The sequence below is a fragment of the Channa argus genome, chromosome 21, assembly GCF_033026475.1.
Source record: "Channa argus isolate prfri chromosome 21, Channa argus male v1.0, whole genome shotgun sequence".
NCBI lineage: Eukaryota > Metazoa > Chordata > Actinopteri > Anabantiformes > Channidae > Channa > Channa argus.
This window is the reverse complement of record NC_090217.1, coordinates 12462617-12483969: the sequence shown is the minus strand read 5'-3', so window position 1 is coordinate 12483969 and position 21353 is coordinate 12462617. Positions and strand designations below refer to the sequence as shown.

At 40.1% G+C, this 21353-nt stretch overlaps 2 protein-coding genes across 3 annotated transcripts; both read left to right on the top strand.

The window, feature by feature from the left end:
* The first annotated feature begins 172 nt into the window (after positions 1 to 172).
* LOC137106975 (fibulin-1-like) lies at positions 173 to 10074 on the top strand. Of its 2 annotated transcripts, XM_067491062.1 has the most exons (17): positions 177 to 403; positions 697 to 805; positions 1298 to 1433; positions 1556 to 1697; positions 2267 to 2329; positions 2499 to 2588; positions 3007 to 3144; positions 3259 to 3396; positions 3475 to 3618; positions 3743 to 3865; positions 3972 to 4097; positions 4384 to 4503; positions 4734 to 4865; positions 5104 to 5227; positions 7755 to 7891; positions 8547 to 8687; positions 8824 to 10074. In XM_067491062.1, the coding sequence occupies exons 1-17, from the start codon at positions 304 to 306 to the stop codon at positions 8961 to 8963; spliced, it is 2103 nt and encodes a 700-aa protein (XP_067347163.1). In that variant the 5' UTR covers positions 177 to 303; the 3' UTR covers positions 8964 to 10074. The 2 variants fall into 2 exon arrangements, with proteins under 2 accessions (XP_067347164.1, XP_067347163.1); XM_067491063.1 differs by lacking the exons at positions 7755 to 7891; positions 8547 to 8687; positions 8824 to 10074 and adding an exon at positions 5499 to 7725 and having other exon boundaries at positions 173 to 403.
* Positions 10075 to 11236: 1162 nt separating this feature from the next.
* atxn10 (ataxin 10) lies at positions 11237 to 21276 on the top strand. Its single transcript, XM_067490457.1, has 11 exons — positions 11237 to 11386; positions 11656 to 11847; positions 12237 to 12322; positions 12411 to 12507; positions 12789 to 12953; positions 13074 to 13154; positions 13481 to 13637; positions 13788 to 13905; positions 14431 to 14615; positions 16954 to 17017; positions 19603 to 21276. The coding sequence occupies exons 1-11, from the start codon at positions 11256 to 11258 to the stop codon at positions 19785 to 19787; spliced, it is 1461 nt and encodes a 486-aa protein (XP_067346558.1). The 5' UTR covers positions 11237 to 11255; the 3' UTR covers positions 19788 to 21276.
* Positions 21277 to 21353: the final 77 nt, after the last annotated feature.

The following is a 21353-nucleotide window of genomic DNA, read 5'->3' as shown; positions in this document are numbered from 1 at the left end:
TTCGTAGGCTTTGTAGTTTTATTTATCGAATTATTACTTTCTCATCCTCTGAGTCTAACAAAAATAGTTATAACATTTACTAAAATTGTTTGATAGAAATGACCTGTAAATCGGTCGGGTGTTTTTTTTTTTTTTTTTTTAAAGCGTTGTCGTTCGTTTGACCACCTGGTAGCAGCTCCTCCACCCCCGCCCACATCGCCCTCAAACCTCTGCTGCAGCTCTGGGACGTGTTTCTTCCTGACGGAGCCGCTTCCAGAGCAGACACGCACCGTCCGCTGCTGGAACTGAGACGCTCCTTCTAACATGTGTGACACGGTTTGGACCACTGGACAGTGGACACCGAGTCCGATGGCGCAGTGGACCATACTTGTGTTTTCTCTCTATGGAGTTCTGCAGGGACAGGGTAAGGACAGCGCTCAGGTTGGCAGCGAGGGGCAATATAACCACAGTTTTAACCTTGTGGTTTAAAATGCGAAAGATACAAATGTAACAACGGTCGTGTTTTACACCAAGCTGCTGCAGTAGACTATTTTCCATAAACCTCTTATTTGGAGAGTGTAAGAGCATTAAGAATCCAATCTGAGTCAATCACTGGCGCTCAGGGAGCAGGCTTGTTTTTTTTTCCAGCCACTGTGTCTCATTCATGCTTCTGACTATTTTATGTCTGAACCCCATGATTTTATCCAAACATTGCAGGGATTCAGTCTCCTACTACACAAGAGTGCTGTCAGGACGGGAGGAATCGGGCCTTAAGCGGACAAGACTGCACAATTCTCCCACTTATCTCGTCCTCTCAGACCTGCAGGTAAGCAACACTTGTGTTTTTCTTTTCCACTGGCCATGTTTCTGGGAACCAAGGAAAGGTCAAAACGTGGGGTAGAGGAGAGAAAGCATGCATAATTGATGGGTATGAGCCAAAGGTATTACAATTTATAGAGAAGAATCAGGGCAGGTAAAGCCAACCAAACATAACCAAACCACCTTCCCAGCCCCTTGACCATCAATCACAGGGTAGACTGTTACAACACAACCACGTAGTACAGTTGTTAAGTGGCTGCCTGGAGCATTTTAACCTTAAAGGGCCGTAAAAACATGGAGGTGGTGATTGATGAACTAGAGGAACACCTGGTCAACACATGGAGGTCAGAGGTGGAAACAGCATCCATGGGAAATAATTGCAACTAAAGCAGTTTACCTGCTGATCGTTACAATGCAGTTCAAAAACATTACGACTTTGTGTTGCCAGTGTTCTGCTCTACGGGAGAGTTTATGTCTCATTTCCACAATTTATTTCCAGGATTGCACAGGAGCAGTGCTGTGCAGCAGCTGTAGGAGACAACCTCTGTGACAGTGGCATTAAGGTGGCCCTTGCTCAAGGGGACTGTGACAGGCCCTTCTTCCAAGGCGACCTCTGCAAAACCCAAATCTCAAAGGTCACTATGTTTAACCTCTTCTACACGCATTGTCTTGCACACACAGACAACATGCTTATTTCTTTTTATGAGAAAATGAGACACAACTGTTTGCTTTCCTACTAACTTCCTCTGCATTTTAGATGTGTTGTCACTGCTGTGTGCTCGGCCTGATGGAAGCAAGCCGTGACTCGAGCTGCGAGCTTCAGGGTCTGGCGCTGGGAAAACAGTGTGCACATACTGCTAAAATCTGCTGCAGCAAAGGTGCAGCAGATGAAATCAAAGGTAATTAACATTGTGCTCTGGTATCTTGATTAGATTTAGTTTGTCTTATCGGGTTTGTTGTAAACCTAAGGGATGTTCTGTATCTCACGTGTGTTTGGGCTGTAGAAGTAGGTCCACGTAGCGCTGTTTCCATAAAGGATTGGATAGATTGTGAGAGCTGTGAAGCAAATTGTTGACAGGCAACAGGTCACGGTGGTATTTAGCAGGCTGAGCACACCTTGTCAAATGATGACTGAGGGCCAACTGGCAACTTATTGTGGTTTGTGGCTTTTGTCACCTAGTTGGCTTCAGGTGAAAGGCAAATGTTGTGGGTAGCACAGAGCTGCAGAAACACTGGATTTGGTTTATTTGTGAAGGTAAAACTAATCAATGTGTTGCTATTGAAGAGCAAAAGTTGTAGTGATAAAAACACACCAATGAAAAGTCAACAGAGATTTACAGATTCGTCGTGTGTATGACAAGGCGTTGCACTTCTGTCCTCTTTAGTTATGTAGACGACTCCTTTTCTGTATTGTAAAAAAACAAACGTCATGTGGTTATAACAATGATTCACGGCTTTTTATCACCAGAGATGGAAAAGCCTCAAGCCAGCGTTACTGCCAAACCAGCAGAGGGATCAGACATCTGTAGAGGTTGGGAAACCTTCATATCTTAATGTGATCTTTTCTGTTACAATCAGAGCTGTAGGAAGGTTAAAACACCAGCCTCTTGGTGGCTTTGTCTTTAATTAGCTAGTGACATGTTGCTCTGATCCAGGAGACACACTCTTATCTACTTTATGCATCTCTTTGCTGTTTTCAGTCTCCAATTGCTCCCAGCTGTGTGTAGGTGTCGGTAAATGTGCCTGCCATGATGGTTATCGATTGCAAAAGGATGGAGTAAATTGTGAGGGTAAGTTATGCCGGGCACAAATATTAAATGTAATCCTAGGTTTAGTTAGCAGAGTTAGTTTGATGGTTGACATTTAGCATTTAGAAATCATAAATTATGGAGTTATAAATTGTGTCACTTATTATCATAGGTTCAAATTTTTCAAGTCTATTGTGTAGAAAAAAGTGATTTCAAAAACTTGGGAAGTTTATTTCTGTTAGTTTCTTCATATTCACGAACAACTAAGGGAATTTTGTATTAAACACTAGAAGAATAACATTTTCAACAGCTTCAAAAGTTGTGAAACATGTTAGCAAAAGAAACCAGAATAGCAATGTCTCTTGATCTATGGGAAAATTTGAATGCATGCTCTACTGAAAATTTTTAACATGAAAAGTCAGTGCTATTCTTATTTTTGGCTTCATGTCACTCTCCTCAGATGTAAATGAGTGTCTGACTGGCAGTCACCACTGCATCTTAGGCCAAGTCTGCATTAACACAGAGGGCTCATTTCGCTGCCAGAGGGAAACAAGCTGTGGCACCGGGTATGAACTGAAGGACAACAACAATTGTCAAGGTACCAAGACAGAGTAACAGTAGAAATTATTAAAAAATTGCCAAAACCTTTTCTATATATTATGGTTATGTATATATTGCCAACTTATATTGATTATTATTTAAAATGTTTCAGATATTGATGAGTGTGCTTTGGGGCTCCATAACTGTGGACCAGACTTTTTGTGCAACAACACAGAAGGCTCTTTCCGCTGCCACCCAAAGGAGAGGTGCACCGCCGGTTTTACTCAGGACGCTTTTGGAAGCTGCATCGGTCAGTTCTGTGTCACGCTCATGAAAATGTATTTGTGCAAAGGTAAAAAACTTACTAGCTAATTTTCTTTCGTATCAGATCTAAATGAGTGTGTGGCCTTCATCAATCCGTGCTTGCCTGGCCAGACCTGTATCAACACAGTGGGCTCCTACACCTGTCGCAGGAACGCAGTCACCTGTGGACGGGGCTATCACCTTACTGAGGATGGCACACGTTGTGAAGGTAGATACTGTCACATATTTTCCAATGGTACAAAATTGTGTTTAGGCTACAGAATGACAGTTTTTCTGTTTATCTTCCTTTATGCATCTCTTCTACTCTCTTTCATGCCTCTGTCTTCTCAAAGATGTAGATGAGTGTCATACGGGCATTGTGTGTGGTGATCACGGCTGCGTGAACCTCGTGGGATCGTACCGCTGTGACTGCAGAATCGGCTTCATCTTCAACAGTGTCACAAGAATGTGTGAAGGTACAACTTCCCTCACTCTTTCAGTCATAAAATTGATTTTGATTTGCATTTTAGATCAAATGTGTTGTAATTCTCAGATGCATGACTTGTTCCTGGTGTTCTTTAGATATCAATGAGTGCAGGCATTATCCTGGACGACTCTGCGCCCATAGGTGTGAGAATACTGAGGGGTCCTACCATTGCTCCTGCACTACTGGTTTTAAACTGTCCAATGATGGGAGAAACTGTGAAGGTGGGCTCACTTTTAAATAATCGAAGCAGTGATTTCACCAAGTTGAAGAAGATTTGCTAAAACTATTATTCTAATATGATGTCTGCTCTTAACCATGACATTAGGAATTATTATGATTGAAATACATTTTGTATGAAGGCTACAGGCTTTGCAGGCATCTGTTATGTCACTTCTCCTACAGTAAAGAAAAACACAGTTTAGAAGCAGGAACTCGTCTGTGGGCTGATAATTGTACAAACTGTATCATAACTCCAAACATACTGAACCTTTGCCTGTGTGCTGACAGATGTAAATGAGTGTGATGACCACCCGTGTAGCCAGGAGTGTGCCAATGTCTATGGCTCATACCAGTGTTACTGTCGCCGTGGTTATCAGCTGAGTGACATCGATGGGATAACATGTGAAGGTGAGGCAAGATGAATTTCAGTGTGAACTGACAATAATGTAGTAGTATATTGTACTGTTGGCCTTAGTGGTAGTACTAGTCGTTGGTGTGGCAAAATTTACCCCAGTAACAGCAAAGCAGGAGTAAATTCCCCTCAGCTGCAACTTAGAAGCACTAACAAGTTTCACAGCATATTTCCACCTGTTGTCTCCGTGTGATACTAACCAGCCATTGTCCTCTGCTCCTCTCAGACATTGATGAGTGTGCGCTGCCTACTGGAGGTCATGTGTGCTCCTACCGCTGCTCCAACACTCCAGGAAGTTTCTACTGTGCCTGCCCACCCACTGGCTACACACTTGCATCCAATGGACGCACATGTCAAGGTCAGGAGACAGACTTCCACAGACTTCAGACGTTCTCAGTTTTCAGTGCTAAAAACAAACCTGTTATTAATTTTAATTCTTCAGGTACATTGTGAACAGAAAATAAGAGCCAAAATAAGAAGGCTCCTATGGGGAAAGTTGTGATATTTTGTGTCTGTTCTCGTAAAAACGAAATAGTGACTAATGTTGTGTTGTGTTTTATTGAGTTTTTAATCACTGTTTTCTCCTGTGTCTTCAGACATTGATGAGTGTGCAGCAGGGAGCCATACCTGCTCTTCCTCTGAGACCTGCTTCAACATCCAGGGAGGATTTCGATGCCTGTCCTTTAAATGTCCTCAAAACTTCCGGCAAGCAGCACAGGGGTGAGAGCTGATGCTTGGTTGTGACTAACTGTTGAAATGAAAGAGCTGATTGTCCCCAATGAGCACGATGCATCATACTCGTCTGCAGTCTCCCTCTGGTCATCTATCTTGTTCTCATTTTGAATTTTTCTTATGCATTTGCTCACAGTTTTCAGTCAAAAACTGCCCTCTCACACTCCAGCTTTTTTTCAGCTACTCAATCTGTTTGTTCTTTTCCCTCTTTCCCTGGCCCATCATCCAATGAGCCCTTCCTTTCAATTTCTCATTTCAGCCGTTGCGAGCGCGTCACTTGCGAGTTTACGCAGGATCCTGCGTCGTGTTTCTCGCTCCCACTGAGAATCTCCTTCTACAACATCAGCTTCCCTGCCAGCACTCCCGTCCCCGTTGACGTTTTCCGGATGGGATCCTTCTCTTCTCTTCCGGGAGACGTAATGCTCTTCAACATAGAGTCCTGAGATGAGGAAGGATACTTTACTGTACAGCAGCAAGCTCATGGAGGAGTGATCTCTCTCCAGCGTTCCTTGTCCAGGCCTCGGGAATTTTTTCTTACTGTGCAGATGAGACTGATTCGCTACGGGACAACACATTTGTACACGACCAAGATTGCTGTGTTTGTCACACAAGACCAGCCCATCCACCCTTGAAGCATATTTGCATATTAGAAGATTGTGACATTTGGACTTAACACCGGTTTTTGGTTGTTCTCATTTATCTTTAAACACCTGCTGCCTCCTCCCATTCACCTTTTTAGTTCAGGTAAAGAAGAGTAAAAAGACTCCATAAATCGATTTTAAGACCTAAAAAAGTGTTTGATTCTATTTTATTTATTTTTTTATTAACATCTCAAATCAAGTTTTATCATTGCGTATCATTTGCTGGACTATGGAGGGCTTTTTTGCTCAGAGTGAAGCACTGAGAAAAGTTTCTCATTTGAGGGAAAGAATGCATTATTATGAAAATTAAATCTACTTTCGGTGTGACGTGCAGTTTAACTTGGGTCTGTTGCTGCAAAAGCTCACTGCACCTGCAAAGAAATAGTTTTAATAGTGGAAAATAGTTTTTTCCATTGTGAAACAGCAACAACAACAAACTGTCCTGGGTTTTTTTTTTTACACTTTAGTGTAAAGTTTGAGTTGTAGTCAAAAAATTTAAGTTTTTCATGTAATATGGTCTTGGGGATGCATTTCTGCCACTCTTACTTGCTTTTTGCTGTTTATAATCTAGCCTTAGACATCTCTACCAGTAGATGGTGCTCTATAGCTGCTGAGGATCACCGTGGCACTGTCGATATAGTTCACATGCATTAAAAGTGATGGCTGCTCACTCTACCTCATGTCACTGCAGCAGCTTCTCTTCATGTGTAGTTTCTGTATCTTTGGAATTAAAAAGCTACAGTGATAAAGGTAAATAAAATGGCTTTTCACTCTCAGTGCCCTAAGTAGTCACACAGTCACTGCTATGATTTCTGCCAGAGCTCGCATGCTTCCTCTGCTGTGGTCATTTTTTAATGTCGAAGCCCATTTTTCCTATGATGTGTTCCAAGTGGCCTCACCATACGATCAAACAGACCTTGCAGGAAAAATAAGCTTGGCATTTATTTATGGGCACCTGGGGCCCAGCCAGCACGGGGGCTCTATTAGTGGTGGAGTGGCATTACAACTCATATGATGGATGGATCTTTTAGTGTTTGTATTGGGTGGTTATCAGTTAGTTTGCTATAAAATATACTAAAAGGCCAGTAGCTGTGTTTGGTCAGGGTAAATGCAGCCAGACAAATTTTCCACTGATCCTCTTTCTTCCTGGTGGTTTCTGGGATTTGGTGCATGTAGAGCTGATTGAAAATGTAAACCTAGAAAATTTATAGGGGTTGCAGTTTTCCCAGATCTTTGAATTACAATGCATAATCACTCCAAAGTATTAACATTCCAAGTTAATTATTTTTATTATTGCTTATCCTGATTGTTACAAATGTTTCCTCATCTTCTACCGTGTGAATCATAACATCAAATGACATACATTCTCTTTTGTTTCCTACCAGTCTGTCTTTTTCTTTCCTCTGTGGCATTTTGGTAGTGTGGAATACCCCACAATCATCTCTGTGGCTTTGGCCCAAGGGTTTTAGCGAACGACTTGGACTCACCTGGTTGCTGCTACTTACATGAGTCTGTGTTTTCTGCAGCTTTTGAGGTTCTTTTGAGGTTATATTTTAAAGCACTGCTGTCTTCACATTGGGGAACCTTCACAAACATAAATTCAAGGTTTAAAATTAGGGTTTGGCCCCTGCTTAAGGCACCCATGCCTTGGTTAACCATCGAGGTCTATGGGGCTATTCAGGTGTTGCCAGGTTCTTCTTGCTCTACTCAACTGTGAAGTTTGGTCAGTTTTCTTTTCAATACTGTTGTGTAAATCACTTATTAATTACATTTTTTCTATTTTCTTTATGCATGTCACAAATCCCCCTTTGTCTCCCCATTTCCTTCAATCTCTATTCTTATTCATCACTGCTGTTTGTTCCTCTCAAATCCAGAAAGGACACTTCAGCCAGTTTGCGTTGCATTAAGGCCTGCAAACCTAATGATGCCAGCTGTGCTCTTGACCCCGTCCAACTCATTACCCACAGTTTGGTCTCTCTCCCAACCTTCAGAGACTTCAGTGAACCTGAGGGTAAGATGAGGTGGAACAAATTGATTACATTATTAGAAGCAGCTTTTAAACATGATTGATTACTATCTATGGAAAAACAGCATTCAGCATCCAATCCAAGCAGCATGTGCACATCAAAGATTGGTTGTTTCTCATAGTACTCAGTTGGACTGAAAGCTTGGTGCCATTGTTTGACTGTAATTTTACTAACCTGTTAGTGCCAAAAGCATCACACATACTACTGATAAGTTTGATTGCAATTCAGTTACTAGCTGGCATATTCAACACTTCCAGACTTCACATGAATATGTGAACATCACATATTTGTAAAGTTTATCTCATATTTTAAATTTAGTTATTAATTTTCAAAGTGGTCTATTTTATCTAAAACAGAAATAGATGTGTGCAATCCATCTGCATTTAAATAGGAGACTTTGAGAGGCTGATTAATGGGACTTGTACAAATGTGCTGTTTTGGCCCAGAACTGAAAGGGTTAACTCTAATTCCCAAAAAAAACTTTCCACCCACCAACCTGCCACAGCACACACATCTCAATTACATATTTCAGCCCACATTACAATTGTCTAATCATAGCATCAAATTTGAAGAACTGAATGCACTTTATGGTTTGTTTTTATTATAGTAATGAAAACCTTGAACCAATTCTTCCAACAGAAATTGTTTTCCTGCGAACTGTTGCAGTGGCTAACCCCACACCTCTTCCTGGTGCTACTGATGTTTTCTTTGACATCCTGGCTACAGATGACCAGTTCTCTTTTGATGTGGTGAAGCGCTCCCATCGGGGCATAATTATGGGTAAGAGGAAAGAGTCACAACTGGAACCAGGCTATCAATCTTAAAAGGGCCTTTATTAGATATTATACAGTGTACTCATTATGTATTTACCAAAACAGAGTTTATGTTGCTAACACTTATCTGCATCCCCTCTCAGGTGTAATTCGACAGGTGAAACCTGTCATTGGCCCCAAGGATCTTGTGCTTGAAGTGGCTTTGAACTATGTCATATCAGGGGTCATTTCTCATCGCAATATCATCTTCCTCCACATCTTCATCTCTGAGTTCTGGTGGTGAGCTGAAGTCAATAACATACTGCATTAGCAATAGAACACATTACTCCTGGAGATGCTAAACATTAAAAGCTTATTGATATTGCTTCCCAGATTTCAAGTTCAGTGAATCTATTATGTTCAGCTGCTGTAGCATTTTGCAACTCATCCTGGTCACTAGTTTACAACAGGTCTTTATGTCTGCACAATATTTACAAGAGAACAAAACAATGTTATCAGAAGATATTGGTTTTAAAGTCTATTGCACTATGAAACTGCAGGCACAGCCCAGCAGTGCTTCAAGCTGATGTCATGCTGATGTTTAGCAGTGGGTCTGTGATGATCAGTCATCCAGGCCGGTAGCAACTGGGCGTTGTTCCTCTCTTTCAAAAGACTTCTTCAGAAGTGAAGGTCTGGTCTGGGTTTAACAGATAATGTTTATCACTGTAGTTTCATGTGTTAGCATGCTGATATTTTTATTTAGTATTAAAGCAAGCAGATGGAAATGTTATTAGTAGCCTAGTTATTTGCAATCTGGATCAGAGTGATAGACTGATCAGCCAACATTGCCACCAACAGAATCACACTGCAAGCATGGCTTAAAGGTTTTTGTTGAGCAAACAGCATAGTCTAATTTCTTACTTAATACCTCTAACACTGATGTGTCGAATGTTAAATGCCTTTTACAGAAGTGGAACGATACCATGTCTGAGCTTCATCTCCTTATCCATTGTTGTCTGTGTTTAAATGGAACTCAGACTTTGTTGTCTTCGAATGCTACTATGACAGATTGTTGGTTAACCTGTGGAACTGATTCATGTTTGTGTCATTTCCTCTGTTTTGATGGATCCTATGTCTCATGCTTCTTTTAATAAAAAATGGCTTTAATTATTTGCATTAAACATTGATTGTGTTTTGGACAATACAAATCTGTGCCATCTGTGAAAAATAAAGACTGAGATTAATTTTGTTCATGTTTTTCACCGCAGCAGACTATTAGCATAACTGAGGTTTGTAAAATAGCTAAACTCTTATAGGATGTCCTGTTTTTCCTGTAACTGTAACTTTCCTGTAATTCTCCAAATTCTCCATCAAAACTCACCACTTTCAGTTTGTGAGGATATTTCCAGTTATTCCAATTAAAGAATTAAAAAAAAAAGAAGACAAATTTATCCTGGGAATGTTTGGTGCTTTGAATACCTCAACCTAAAGCTGACAAATTGCATGAGGTAGATACTTCTTACCTTGCCTAATCAACTTCCTTACTCATCAATCTGCCTTTCACCACTGCTGTGCTGTGGCTGGCCGGGGAAAAGAGAGGGAACAGCCATGCAGAAGATAATCCTCTAATCTAAGATCTGACACAAAAACTCAAAGACTTCTCCTGTGGCTTTGTTGTTGCAGCTGCAACAATTGTCCTGCAACTTGTCTGGGTTGAATGAATTGATCCTTAGTCCGTTTAAACATTGGTTTGCGTGAATAGATTTCAGATGTGAGTGCAGCTGCAGTTCACAGCCTGCACAGAACATCTATTTAAGAAGTAACTGCATGTAATATTGTGGGGTGTGTCAAAATCTGGTTCTACTCTATTAAAATATCACTGGTCCCTTGGCCCAGTAACCATCTCGATCACCTCTTCTTAGCTCCATGCTGGCTAGAGGTTAGAGCATAACCGAATGAAGTCACCTTGGTTCATAATATAAGGCTTAGAAAAGTTCAGGTCAACAATCCAAGGTCAGTTTTCAAATTGAGCAAACAAAGCCAGGTACAGTGCACTGGCTGCAGGTCCCATAAGCTACTACTGTATGAACGGGTGTGTTTATACAAATTCAGAAATTAACAGTAATAATGGAATATTCTAGCCTGACAAAAGTAAGTTACAAGAGTGAGGGGTCCTACCTCCTCCTCTGCAAGCTTTCCTTTTAAATAATTTGTATCTAGGGATGTAAGTTAAAGGATTTCAATTTGAGTGTTGGCTTTTGTTTATTTATGGTACTGACATGTTACATGTTACTTTTACCTTGGGCATGAGCATACCCTGACCGTTGCATGCGAACATGTCAGTTCCTAAATCTTGGGTGTAAGCAGATGTAACTGTTTAGTTTAATCTGGGGTTAGGTTTAAATAAGCATCATAAAAGGTTTAGGGTCAGCAATGGTATCTATACACATATCAATATACAAGTAACACAGAATACTTTGCCTCAAACCCTCTGAAAACAGCAGCACATGCTCTGATCCCGCCCTCGCTTCGAAATTAACCAATAGCGTGTACGAATGTATCCGGACGTCCCGCCCACCTGCATGAGACAAGAAACATGGCAGCTTCCACGAACAGGTTCTCTGACATCTCAGCGTCAGTTGCTGGCATCTTAAATGAAAACCACTGTCCTGAACACTTAGTGGTTTTAAAAACATTAACGGCTGCGTTGCGGGACAAGGAAAACAGGTGAGGACGAATAATTTTACTGCAATTTGGAGTGAAAAGGAGGAGGTTAGCGTTCCGGCTAAGCTAGCCTAAAGTCAGATACGCCTCGTCATATGTTAGTGGTCCGTTGTCTGTTGTTATTTTATTTTCGTAAAATTTAGGTTAAGAAGTTTATGTAATCAATTAACCCTCTTATTTCTTCTATCTCCTGGCTCATTTAGTTTTCGAGGATTTCATTGTAAAAAAAAGAAAGTATTTTCTACACCGTTTTAGCAGCATTCTGTTCTCAGGGATGCTGTGGAGGAGGACTTATTCTCCGGTCTCCTGAAGTTCTTGTCCAAGCTCTGGGATGAGCTTCTGGCTGGCAACAGAGGTGGTGAAGACCTCCAGTCCTATGCCTTGCAGCTCCAGCTGATTGCAGAGTGTTTCAGGGCTCAGCGAAATGCCTGTGTCCAGAGCACACGCAACCAGAGTCTGCTCAGGTAATTTCTGATACAGTGCTTTATTCAGGAGATAGCAGGAGGGAATAAGAAAACATAATGGGTATTCGCAACAAAATGGTTATTTGACCAGTTAATTGAGTGATTTCTTTTGAGGTAAATCAATGATTATGATTAAAGGTCTATGTACTGGATAGGGGAATATGATGACATACAAGATCATACAGTTTTTTTTTTTCTATGGATTTTTGTTTTAGCGAGTTTTGAGTTCGATGTTATAAGCTTAAAACGGTATAGGCTTTATCACGGGGATATTGTATGGGATAGCATTACACACAATGTGTTCATGTCTTCACCTGCGTTTGACTTCTTAGACAAAACTATGAAATAACAACATAAAATGAGTACACAATATTGATATTTTCGTTTAGGGAGCTTGGTTTCATTGATGTATCCCTTAAACTTCTGAGCTTCCTCCAGACCACAAAGTTGGAGAGCTGTGATGGCATATTTGAATGTAAGTACTGAATTGGCTCATTGTTTGCTAACAAATGGTAGCCTTTTAAATTTTAATGTGTTTATCAAAATTGTACCATGTTGTCCAGCTCTACGTTGTGGGGTCCAGTTCCTCGGTAACTTAGCTGTGGGAAACCAGATGTGTAAAGATGAAATTTGGCGGCTAAGCTTTCCAGATCTTCTCTTGTAAGTTTTGTCAGGTTGTCTCAGGCGTAAGTTTTGTAACTGTTGTAGTTATGTAGTAGTAAAGTTATTTTTTCAAAATATTTCCACAGCTACTTTTAGCTTTGCGCAGCTATACTGTATTGTACTGTATATAATTCACACTGTAATATTATATTTAAGTTGTAAAGAGTTTGGCGGCGTTCTGCTGGCAAAACTGTTTCATGTCTTCTGTGTATTAATACTTTTCTTTTACGTGTTCAAACTTTACAACATTTGTTCCAAAACCAATTATGTGTGAACAGGCAGCTGCTCAGTGCTGATGATGAAAAGACGTTGAACTACAGCTCTATGGTGCTCCACACATGTTTGGATGAAGCCAAGGTGCAAGAACTGTCTAAGCCAGAGAACATCCAGCTCGCACTTAAGGTTATGGAGCTGTGCAGAACTCAACCTGCTCTTGATTGGACGTAAGTGCATCTGTGTTGGTTTGGAAGATGCAAGTATTTGGTAATGTGTGTGTATATGTATATGGGGATTGTGTACAATTAAAGTTGTTCGTAAAGTTTTTTTTTTTATTTAATTCACAGGGTTCTCATTGCTACCCAGCATTTTCTCAAGTCTTCAGCTCTGGTGGAGAGCATGTACTCAAGGGTGTCACACCATGACAGGTACTTTACATTTATTGTATTCAGACAGATCCACAAGGGAAAATTGATACATGTCACCATAGACATGTAGAATAATACGTAAAGCCTTTAGCTAGTAATGAGGTTTTCTAACCTAATTTTCAACATAAAACTCTTTTCTGAACACAGCCAAGATGACCGGGGAGGTCGGGGGTTTGGGGGGGGATGGGCTGTCATTTGAATAATGAAGAAATGTCTTGAGCCCAAAGTACTACGTTTAAAGTAAATATTGAATTAATTATTCTGGTAATGTGATGTGTAAGTTATTAGAAATGTGTAGCCAAAAGTGTATGTTTGTGTTTTTTCAGAGTCACTCTGTTAGAGCTGCTTTTTGCACAGCTCAGAGAGGAGGACTCTGAAGACTGTGGTATCCCTCCTACTGTGGCTAGTTTCCTTGCTTCCTGCTTCCAGAAAGGTTGTGGAGCCGTGCTGACACTTGCTACTGGTTCTGTTTCCAGTGATGAGGTATAGACAGATTATACAGGTCAGGGTCAGGTCATGTTTTTTTTAATTTTAAAATAGGAATAGACTGGCAAAGGGCAGGTTTCCCCCATAAATATATCTTAACACTACATCACTTTGTCCCTGACCCCTGTTGGTTGCAATCCTCTGCAGGTCCTGCAGGAGGCACTAACAGTCATCAGTCTGCTGGATGTGCTATGTGAGATGACCTCAGATCACAAGCAGTTTATGTTCCTGCAGGACTACCCTGACCTTCTAGTGACCACTGTTGGTAAATGAAAACTTCACTCACACAAAGTCTTTAACTGTCTGAGGGTGAGCTTTAGCCATCTGGTGTCAAATAAGATTTGTTTTCATCAGAATAATGGGATACAGTAGCAAGAATAGGTAATGGCACTGTTTTCAGTGTCCTTTTATAATTTGGTTATGAAATGTGATGTCTTCCTCTCTAAGTCACCAACAAACACTATATTTCCAAGCTGATAAAAAACACTGTTGTGATTTGTTATGTTTTTATTAAACACACCCATTAAACATGCAAAGTGATGGTGGAAAAAGTTAAGTTAAGTTAAGTTGACTTTTTTTATATATAAGCTTAACAATATTGTGTTTGTTGATATTTGGGACTTTGGTGATGATTGGATTTCATAACCAATTTCTGCAGAAATACAGGAAATCACAAACAGTGCCATTACTTTGCTTGTACCTTTTCATTGATTTGAATTTAATGGTGTTAATCCCCTTTTCTACATCTCTACTTCTTTCCCACTTCCCACCCTTTACATTTTCTCTACAGAGCTCTTGGAGCAGGTGCATGCCATTGGGAAAGCCAGTAAGAATGTTTTTAGTGCTGCTCAGAACTTCTCCTCCTTCAGTGTAGATGGAGACCCTTCCTGTCATTCTCCAGTCATCAGCTTCAAGGCCCATCTCATCAGACTGATAGGAAACCTCTGTCACTGCAACACCAACAATCAAAACAAGGTTAGGCATGGATGAAAGAAATCAACTATCTGCCCGATGATAACCCATCGGACTAATCTCATTATACTTGGATACACTATACACCGATCAGGCATAACGTGCAATTAAATGCAATCCAAATCAGTGGCTCTCCCATGAATTTAACCTTAACAAGGTTAACATTTCTCATTTTTTAGTTTGAAACAGCCAAAAAAGTGATGGTTTTATGTGTTTATCATTAAGGCCAAAGTGGGTAGTGGAGTCATACTGGAGTGCATTGTGAGAAGAGGTGGTTCTAATCTTTTGGCCGCCTCATTCATTTTAAAATGGTTGCCAAGACATTAGAACCACCTCAGTACTCCAGTACGACTCAACTACCCACTTTGACCTCAATAATAAATGCATATGCTAATCATAAAGGCCTGCAGGTGGCTTTAAACACTAAATAGCTTTTCTGTACAGTTCAGGAAAAGAAAACATTTGTTCCTAGTTAATTGGGCTTTATGTGTTTTTTTAAATATGACATGACATCTGCTTTTCTGAACCTGCTGCCCTTTCACATGTTGCTATGCTGTTGTTGTTGTAAAATATGTTGTTGTATAGTTTCCAGTTGGACATAAATAAGCACTGCTACTATCTGTATCAAAGCCCAGAAAAATATACAGTAGTTTTTAAAATACAAAGCAGAGACCATTAGTTGATTGGCAGAAAAATAGGAGACAACAAATTGTGACAATCGGCAAAATGTTGTTCTTAAAAAAAAACTTAAAATAATACCTAAAATGATAATAAACATTGGTTAGGATAATAGGAGCATTTCCTGCTTTTTGTTTTAAATGGAATATCTTTTGATGGAAAAAAATACCTTACTTTCCAGTGTCACCATGCAACTTGCAATTTTCCAATAATTCTGTCAGAAAATTAGGGTTTGGAAAAAAAATATGGTATTTAGGGATGGAGCCAATTTTTTCCCCTTTCTAATGCACTGGGATCCCCTCTGTGATAAGATCTATGGCCTATTCAGACTGAAGGATGACTCTTTAAAGGTCAAGAGGAGCATGGAATTCTGGGAGGTCTTTCTGGTCTTGCTTTGACAGACCTGCCTTTAAACTAAATTTGCATTGTTATTAGGTTCTAGGTTCTAGTATTGGGTTTCTGTATCAAACCACATGCTCTCTCGAGGATTGAGGACAACCGAGGACTGCAAATGAGTTGTTGTCTAATGGGGCATGAGTCTGTGTGTTCCTGTAACTGCAACCTTACAAGTTCTTTCAACACGGCAACTTGGTTTTGCACTGCATAATGAAGTATTCCCTCCCTCGCTTGCTTCTGTGATTTTTATCATGTTGTCTCAATCGCCATCTGTCAGCATCACACTATTAACATTAAGCACAGATGGATAATAAAGTGTATGGCGAGGAGTTGGCCTCTATCTGTGGCACATTATACACTCAGTTCTACTTAATAGAAACAGATTTGTGGAATGCTTGTGGGATGGCCACCCTCAGTTGGCCTTTCTATAATATTTATGGATGCTGATCTGTGGTCTGTCAGTGGTCAGAAATCACCCCATATCTGTTTTCACTAAGATCTCTTCCAGTAAACCAAATGTCATTCTGTTCACCTTTGGGAGAGAATGTAATTTAAGATGTGCATGCCAAGCGCTGAACTCGTGCACCGGGCTAAATTCAAGGTCCAGTTTAATTGTTGTTCATATGTTTATGGGTTTGAACATAATGTCAGCAACTTTAGCCAATCCATTGAAACTGGAAAATGCAGACCTGGGTGCTCGTGCTGGTCACAGACTTTTTCTTTGACCGTTTTACATTCTTTTTGAAACTCAGCACTTTTGTCTTGTTCCGGAGCCTGTACTAGTTTGTTTTGGAAGGTAACCACCATGGCAAGAAGAGTACAACGGTAAGCAAGACAATAATTAAGCTATAGGACTGCGCACATAATACAGAGCAGATCACCCTGTTTTTGAGGTGGCAGAATAACCCACAACCACATTATTTTGTTTGTTTTATTCCTGTTCCATGGATGTAAGACTCTGCTAAGAAAAGGGACACTTAGGGTAAACACATGCTTTGCTTTTTAATGAAATCGTAATTCCTTTGTTTTCCTTTTAAAAAGTAAATCTGAAAACCTGAATTGTAATTGATATATCACGATAATCAGTGCAAAATGGCTTTGGTGTATACAAATACTATAAATAAACTGCAAAAATTAGTTTGTCATGAGCAAAGAAATATTGCCATGGATAAATATTATCCAATACCAAACACTGTCAGAAATCAACATTAGATCAACTGATTCACGTGACTTTTTTTTAATCTCTTTCTGAATTGATTCTCCTCAGGTGAGAGAACTAGAAGGCGTAGCCCTCATCCTGGACAACTGCAACATAGACAGCAACAATCCATGTATCCTTTGTTAACAGATGTTATTGATGTGGAAGCAAACAAACACATATCCGTGTTTATGTACATACTGTATATTTGTAGTTTATCTAAGTTTATATATTGTAAGATTGTAGGAGTGTACTTTAGTCATTGTGTATTTTATCCTGGTGCTTTTAAAATTGAATTTGGCATTTTTGCAACCAAAAACAAATGCTGCATTAAGTTTTGATTGCTGCAGTGTGTGCTTGCTGGTCGCCCAGATGTTCTGAGATTTGAACATAGTTGGTGGCATTCAACAGACACGCCACTTTCTGTTTTATGTGGAGTAAACTGTTGGTCGCTGATCTCCAGCCCCTGAGTTGTTCTCGTCCCTGGTCCCTTATAGCCATTCTGCTTTCAGTTAGTAGTACCTTACTCACAAGTTCCCATCTTAACCAGTTCAGTGGTCTGAGCCAAACGTTTGTTCATGCCTCCCAATAATACCTCATACACATACAAACGTGCACAAACTCTTCCGACCCATTTCACTTTTTTTTTTTCTTGTAGGTGTCAGCATTTGTTTCTCTTCAAAAACAGATTGTCAAAGAAAAAAATGTTTATGGATTTATGCGGGAAACTTGATCGGGGTGAGTTGAATATGTTTCCATCCATCTATTCATTATCTTTACCGCTTATCCTGTTAGGGGTCACGGGGTGTCTTCTATCATAAAACATAACCTCTCTGCAAAACTCGTTTGTTTGTTGGGCTGCATGTGTACTCAGTGACCTTAAGCAAATACCAGTGGCTTTGGTACATATACAGTCCCCTATAGAGTATAAAACAGGCATCTCCTTCACTTTTTATTTCTTTTCAACATTAAATCATTCCAGAATTTAGTATATGTACCTTTTGCCGTAATTACAGCTTTGTCCTTCTGTGGATAGGCCAGTTTCAAAATTTATTTATTTATTTATTTTTGGTTTGACTTTTACTTTCTTACCCTGTTCTTCTTTGCAGAACTGCTCAAGCTCTGTCAGGTTGCAAGATGATTGTACGTGAACAGCCCTTTTCAAGTCCAGCCATAAATTATTGGCTGGATTGAGTTCTGGGCTCTGACTTGCCCACTCCAGAACATAAACCTTGTTGTCTTTAAACCAATTTTTGTGTAGCTGTAGGCTTGAGGTCATTGTCTTACTGGAAAACAAATCTCTTAAATCATCATAAGATTTTGCTCCCGGATTTCCCTATATTGAGCTACAATTAGAAAAAAACTGTGATAATGTGCATTTGATTTCCCCCAAACACCATGTCTAGTGTGATGACCAAAAACTCCAATTCTCTTCTCATCAGACCAAAGAGCCTCCTCTAGTTGACTTCATAGTCTCTCACATGCCCCTGGAAAGTTTTCCAGAAGGCATGTAGGTGTTTTAGCGGTTTCCCTCGTCAGTCTCCTTCTTGTACGCTCATATTTTTGACAACAGCCTGCTCTAGGAAGATTTAAACCTGTGCCATGTTCCTTCCATTTCATTTCCATGGATGGATTTAATTGTACTCCAAGGGATGAAGCTTTCTCTATTTATTATTTTGACTTTTGCTTTTCAATAACCTTTTCATAGAGTTGCTTAGAGTTTTTTTTTGTCTTCATGGTGTAGGTTTTGGTCAGGATGCTGATTCCTCAGTGACTGGACCTTCAGATACATATGTATTTATACTACAATCACAAATCATACACATTCACTCCACTGTCATCTACATTTCTCTGATTGTGTAACATCTAAAACCACTTGGCTGCATCCGTGTGTATTTAGGTGGGTTATTGTAAACAGGATGAATGTTGGGGCGGCGGTATCTCAGTCGGTAAAGGCAATCGACAACGGACCACAGCATCAGTGGTTCAATCCCTGTCCCAGCTATATGTCGAAGTGTCTCTGGACAAGACACTGAACCCCTAACAGCCTATTCCCATCCCCAGCTGTGCAGTACCTCGGTAGAAATTGGGGAGGGTTGCATCGTGAAGGGCATCCGGTGCCAAATCAACATGCGGACAATATTCCGCTGTGGCGACCCTGAACTCATGGGATAAGCCGAAAGGACAAAAAAAAAACCCGTTGTAAACATGGTGAATATTAATGCGATAGCTTATTTTAATTTTTGTATTGAGTAATTTTGTAAACATCTGGTTACATTTTTATAGGAAATATCTTTTTCTACATTTTTGTCAAGACTTACTTAGAATTTGAGTAAAAATTTAAATTTAAAGTAAAAAACGTCCACTGGGGAGTGAATACTTCTTATAGGTACAGTACTACTCTTAACTTCTTTACAAGTCTTTATCATCTTCATTTTTTAAATCACATACTGTATGCATTTTGCTCATGTCCGTTATTATTAATTTATTTTTGATGTATTCTTTAAAAGTGGTCCAAAGTAGTACCATTTTGGGACATGAAAAAATTACACCTGACAAATTGTTGATGTTCATGTTTATTTTTAGGAATTAGCTCTTTTATGTATTAAATTGCCTAACTTGTTATTTTCTTAAGTTCGGGAGCATAACAAGCCAAAGTGTGTTATATTTTTTACAATTTAAATTCTCATGTTACTGTCCTTAACTATTGGACTATAGTCATCAGCCAGTGGTCCATTTTCGCCATCCGAAACCTGCTAGAAAACAACACGCAGAACCAGCAGCTGGTTGCTTCCCTGGAACGCCGTGGCACTGCTGACTACTCTGCTTTAAAGGAATTGGGTTTCCTGGTGGAGGAGAGAGATGGAGGCTTGCTGCTCAAAACTGTGAGGAAAGACTCATAAAACCCTGGAGAAGCAGCCAGGACAAAGGAGGCCCTCAACCCACAAGCAGGTTATCATATGAAGCAAATACTGATGAGGAATAAAGTACATGTACTCGTGTATATGCTTGATACATGTGAACATGTACTCTTGATCTGTTACAAGCCTCATTAATATAACCAAATACTTTCTTGTACTGGTTAATGACCTGTTGATTATCAAAGATAAGTCTTATGCTGTCCAGAATATCTGACAGCTACGCTGCTGGTAGAATAAGCAGAATAGCGCTTCTGAATTGGATAAATTTTAGCGGACAAGTATGTACAACTTAATTTTCCTCCATGGTAACGCTAGCACTCATTCTTAGATGAGGCTTAAAGTATTCTTCATACACAAAAGACCAATGGGGTCCCCCTGGCATGAAAGCAGAAGTCAGAACGTCTGGGGCTTTTGTTTTGTCTTGACCTGGGTGTGGGAAATGAAGTGTTTGGGAGAGGCGAGCACATGCTGGTACCTTTTGGATAAGCTGATATTTGTGATTTAATCTAAAGACAAAGAGCACCACAGTGTCGTGGCTTTTCACTTTTCACAGCCACTGATGTTACCAGCAGGAGATGGGGTTTTAATCCGAGGCCCATAGTGACTTCTCTGGTTACCACGAGACAGAGAATGACCAAAAATTGATGTAATCAACCCCCTCGCTGCCCTGTCTAATTAAATGGTGTCTTTGCCAGTGGGACGAAGACTTTTTTTTTTCTCATCCATACAATGATTGTAACTGCTTATGTAAGCAGGCAGTCTAGCAAAACTAATATATCTTAAGTGAAAAATACAATACTAATGAAAATGATTAAGTGACGCTATGCACGGTTTGTAATTTAAAAACAAAACATGATACACATTGTGAGCTAGCCCCTGTACAGCATTGCTTTTGCAATGTTCTTGCAATCTTGTCTGTTACAGTTATGACAGTAATTAATTATATACTAACATAAGTCAATTTCAACCTAATCTTCAACTCTCTTAATTTGTTTCTATCCTGTTGCACATCACTGTAGATGAGGCATGAGGTCTTATGGCTAACATCATAACTAATAATCATCTTGTGAATATTAGACAACTTTTCTTCTCTTTGAGCGAGCTGTATTTGAGTTTCACCAGAGTGTATGGAATTTTGTAGAGTTTTAGTAATTCCTGCAAGCCTTACGTAGTTCTAGCTCTGCATTTTGTATGCGTGTGTGTGTATGTGCTCCTTATTCTGGATCACTAGATAATGGATGACCAGAAGCATTATTTACAGAATGACATCCCTCTTGGCTCCTCCTGTTGCTGGATAAGCTGAACAGTCCTGACACCTTAACAATGCAGTGCTTTATGGGCCTGCCCTTACCCTGCCCCACCCTGTTTGCTCTGCCTCTGATTTTTAATGACAAAATGCATTGAAACAATTGTCTGGACTCTCCCCTCAATCCGCTAGCATAGTAAAGGGAGCTTAGGTGGTTCCGGTCCCCAGGATTTCAGACAGCTAACAAAACAGCTGTTACTTGCGCTCCAATGGCTGACTGCAATGCTTTTCAGCTCGACAGG

Coding starts and splice junctions, on each gene's coding strand:
- LOC137106975 (XM_067491062.1), top strand. CDS start 304: ATGTGTGACACGGTTTGGACCACTGGACAGTGGACACCGAGTCCGATG. Junction 2,589..3,006: donor GGATGGAGTAAATTGTGAGG/GTAAGTTATGCC, acceptor CACTCTCCTCAG/ATGTAAATGAGTGTCTGACT. Junction 5,228..7,754: donor TTCCGGCAAGCAGCACAGGG/GTGAGAGCTGAT, acceptor TCTCAAATCCAG/AAAGGACACTTCAGCCAGTT.
- atxn10 (XM_067490457.1), top strand. CDS start 11,256: ATGGCAGCTTCCACGAACAGGTTCTCTGACATCTCAGCGTCAGTTGCT. Junction 11,387..11,655: donor TTGCGGGACAAGGAAAACAG/GTGAGGACGAAT, acceptor TTCTGTTCTCAG/GGATGCTGTGGAGGAGGACT. Junction 14,616..16,953: donor ACACCAACAATCAAAACAAG/GTTAGGCATGGA, acceptor GATTCTCCTCAG/GTGAGAGAACTAGAAGGCGT.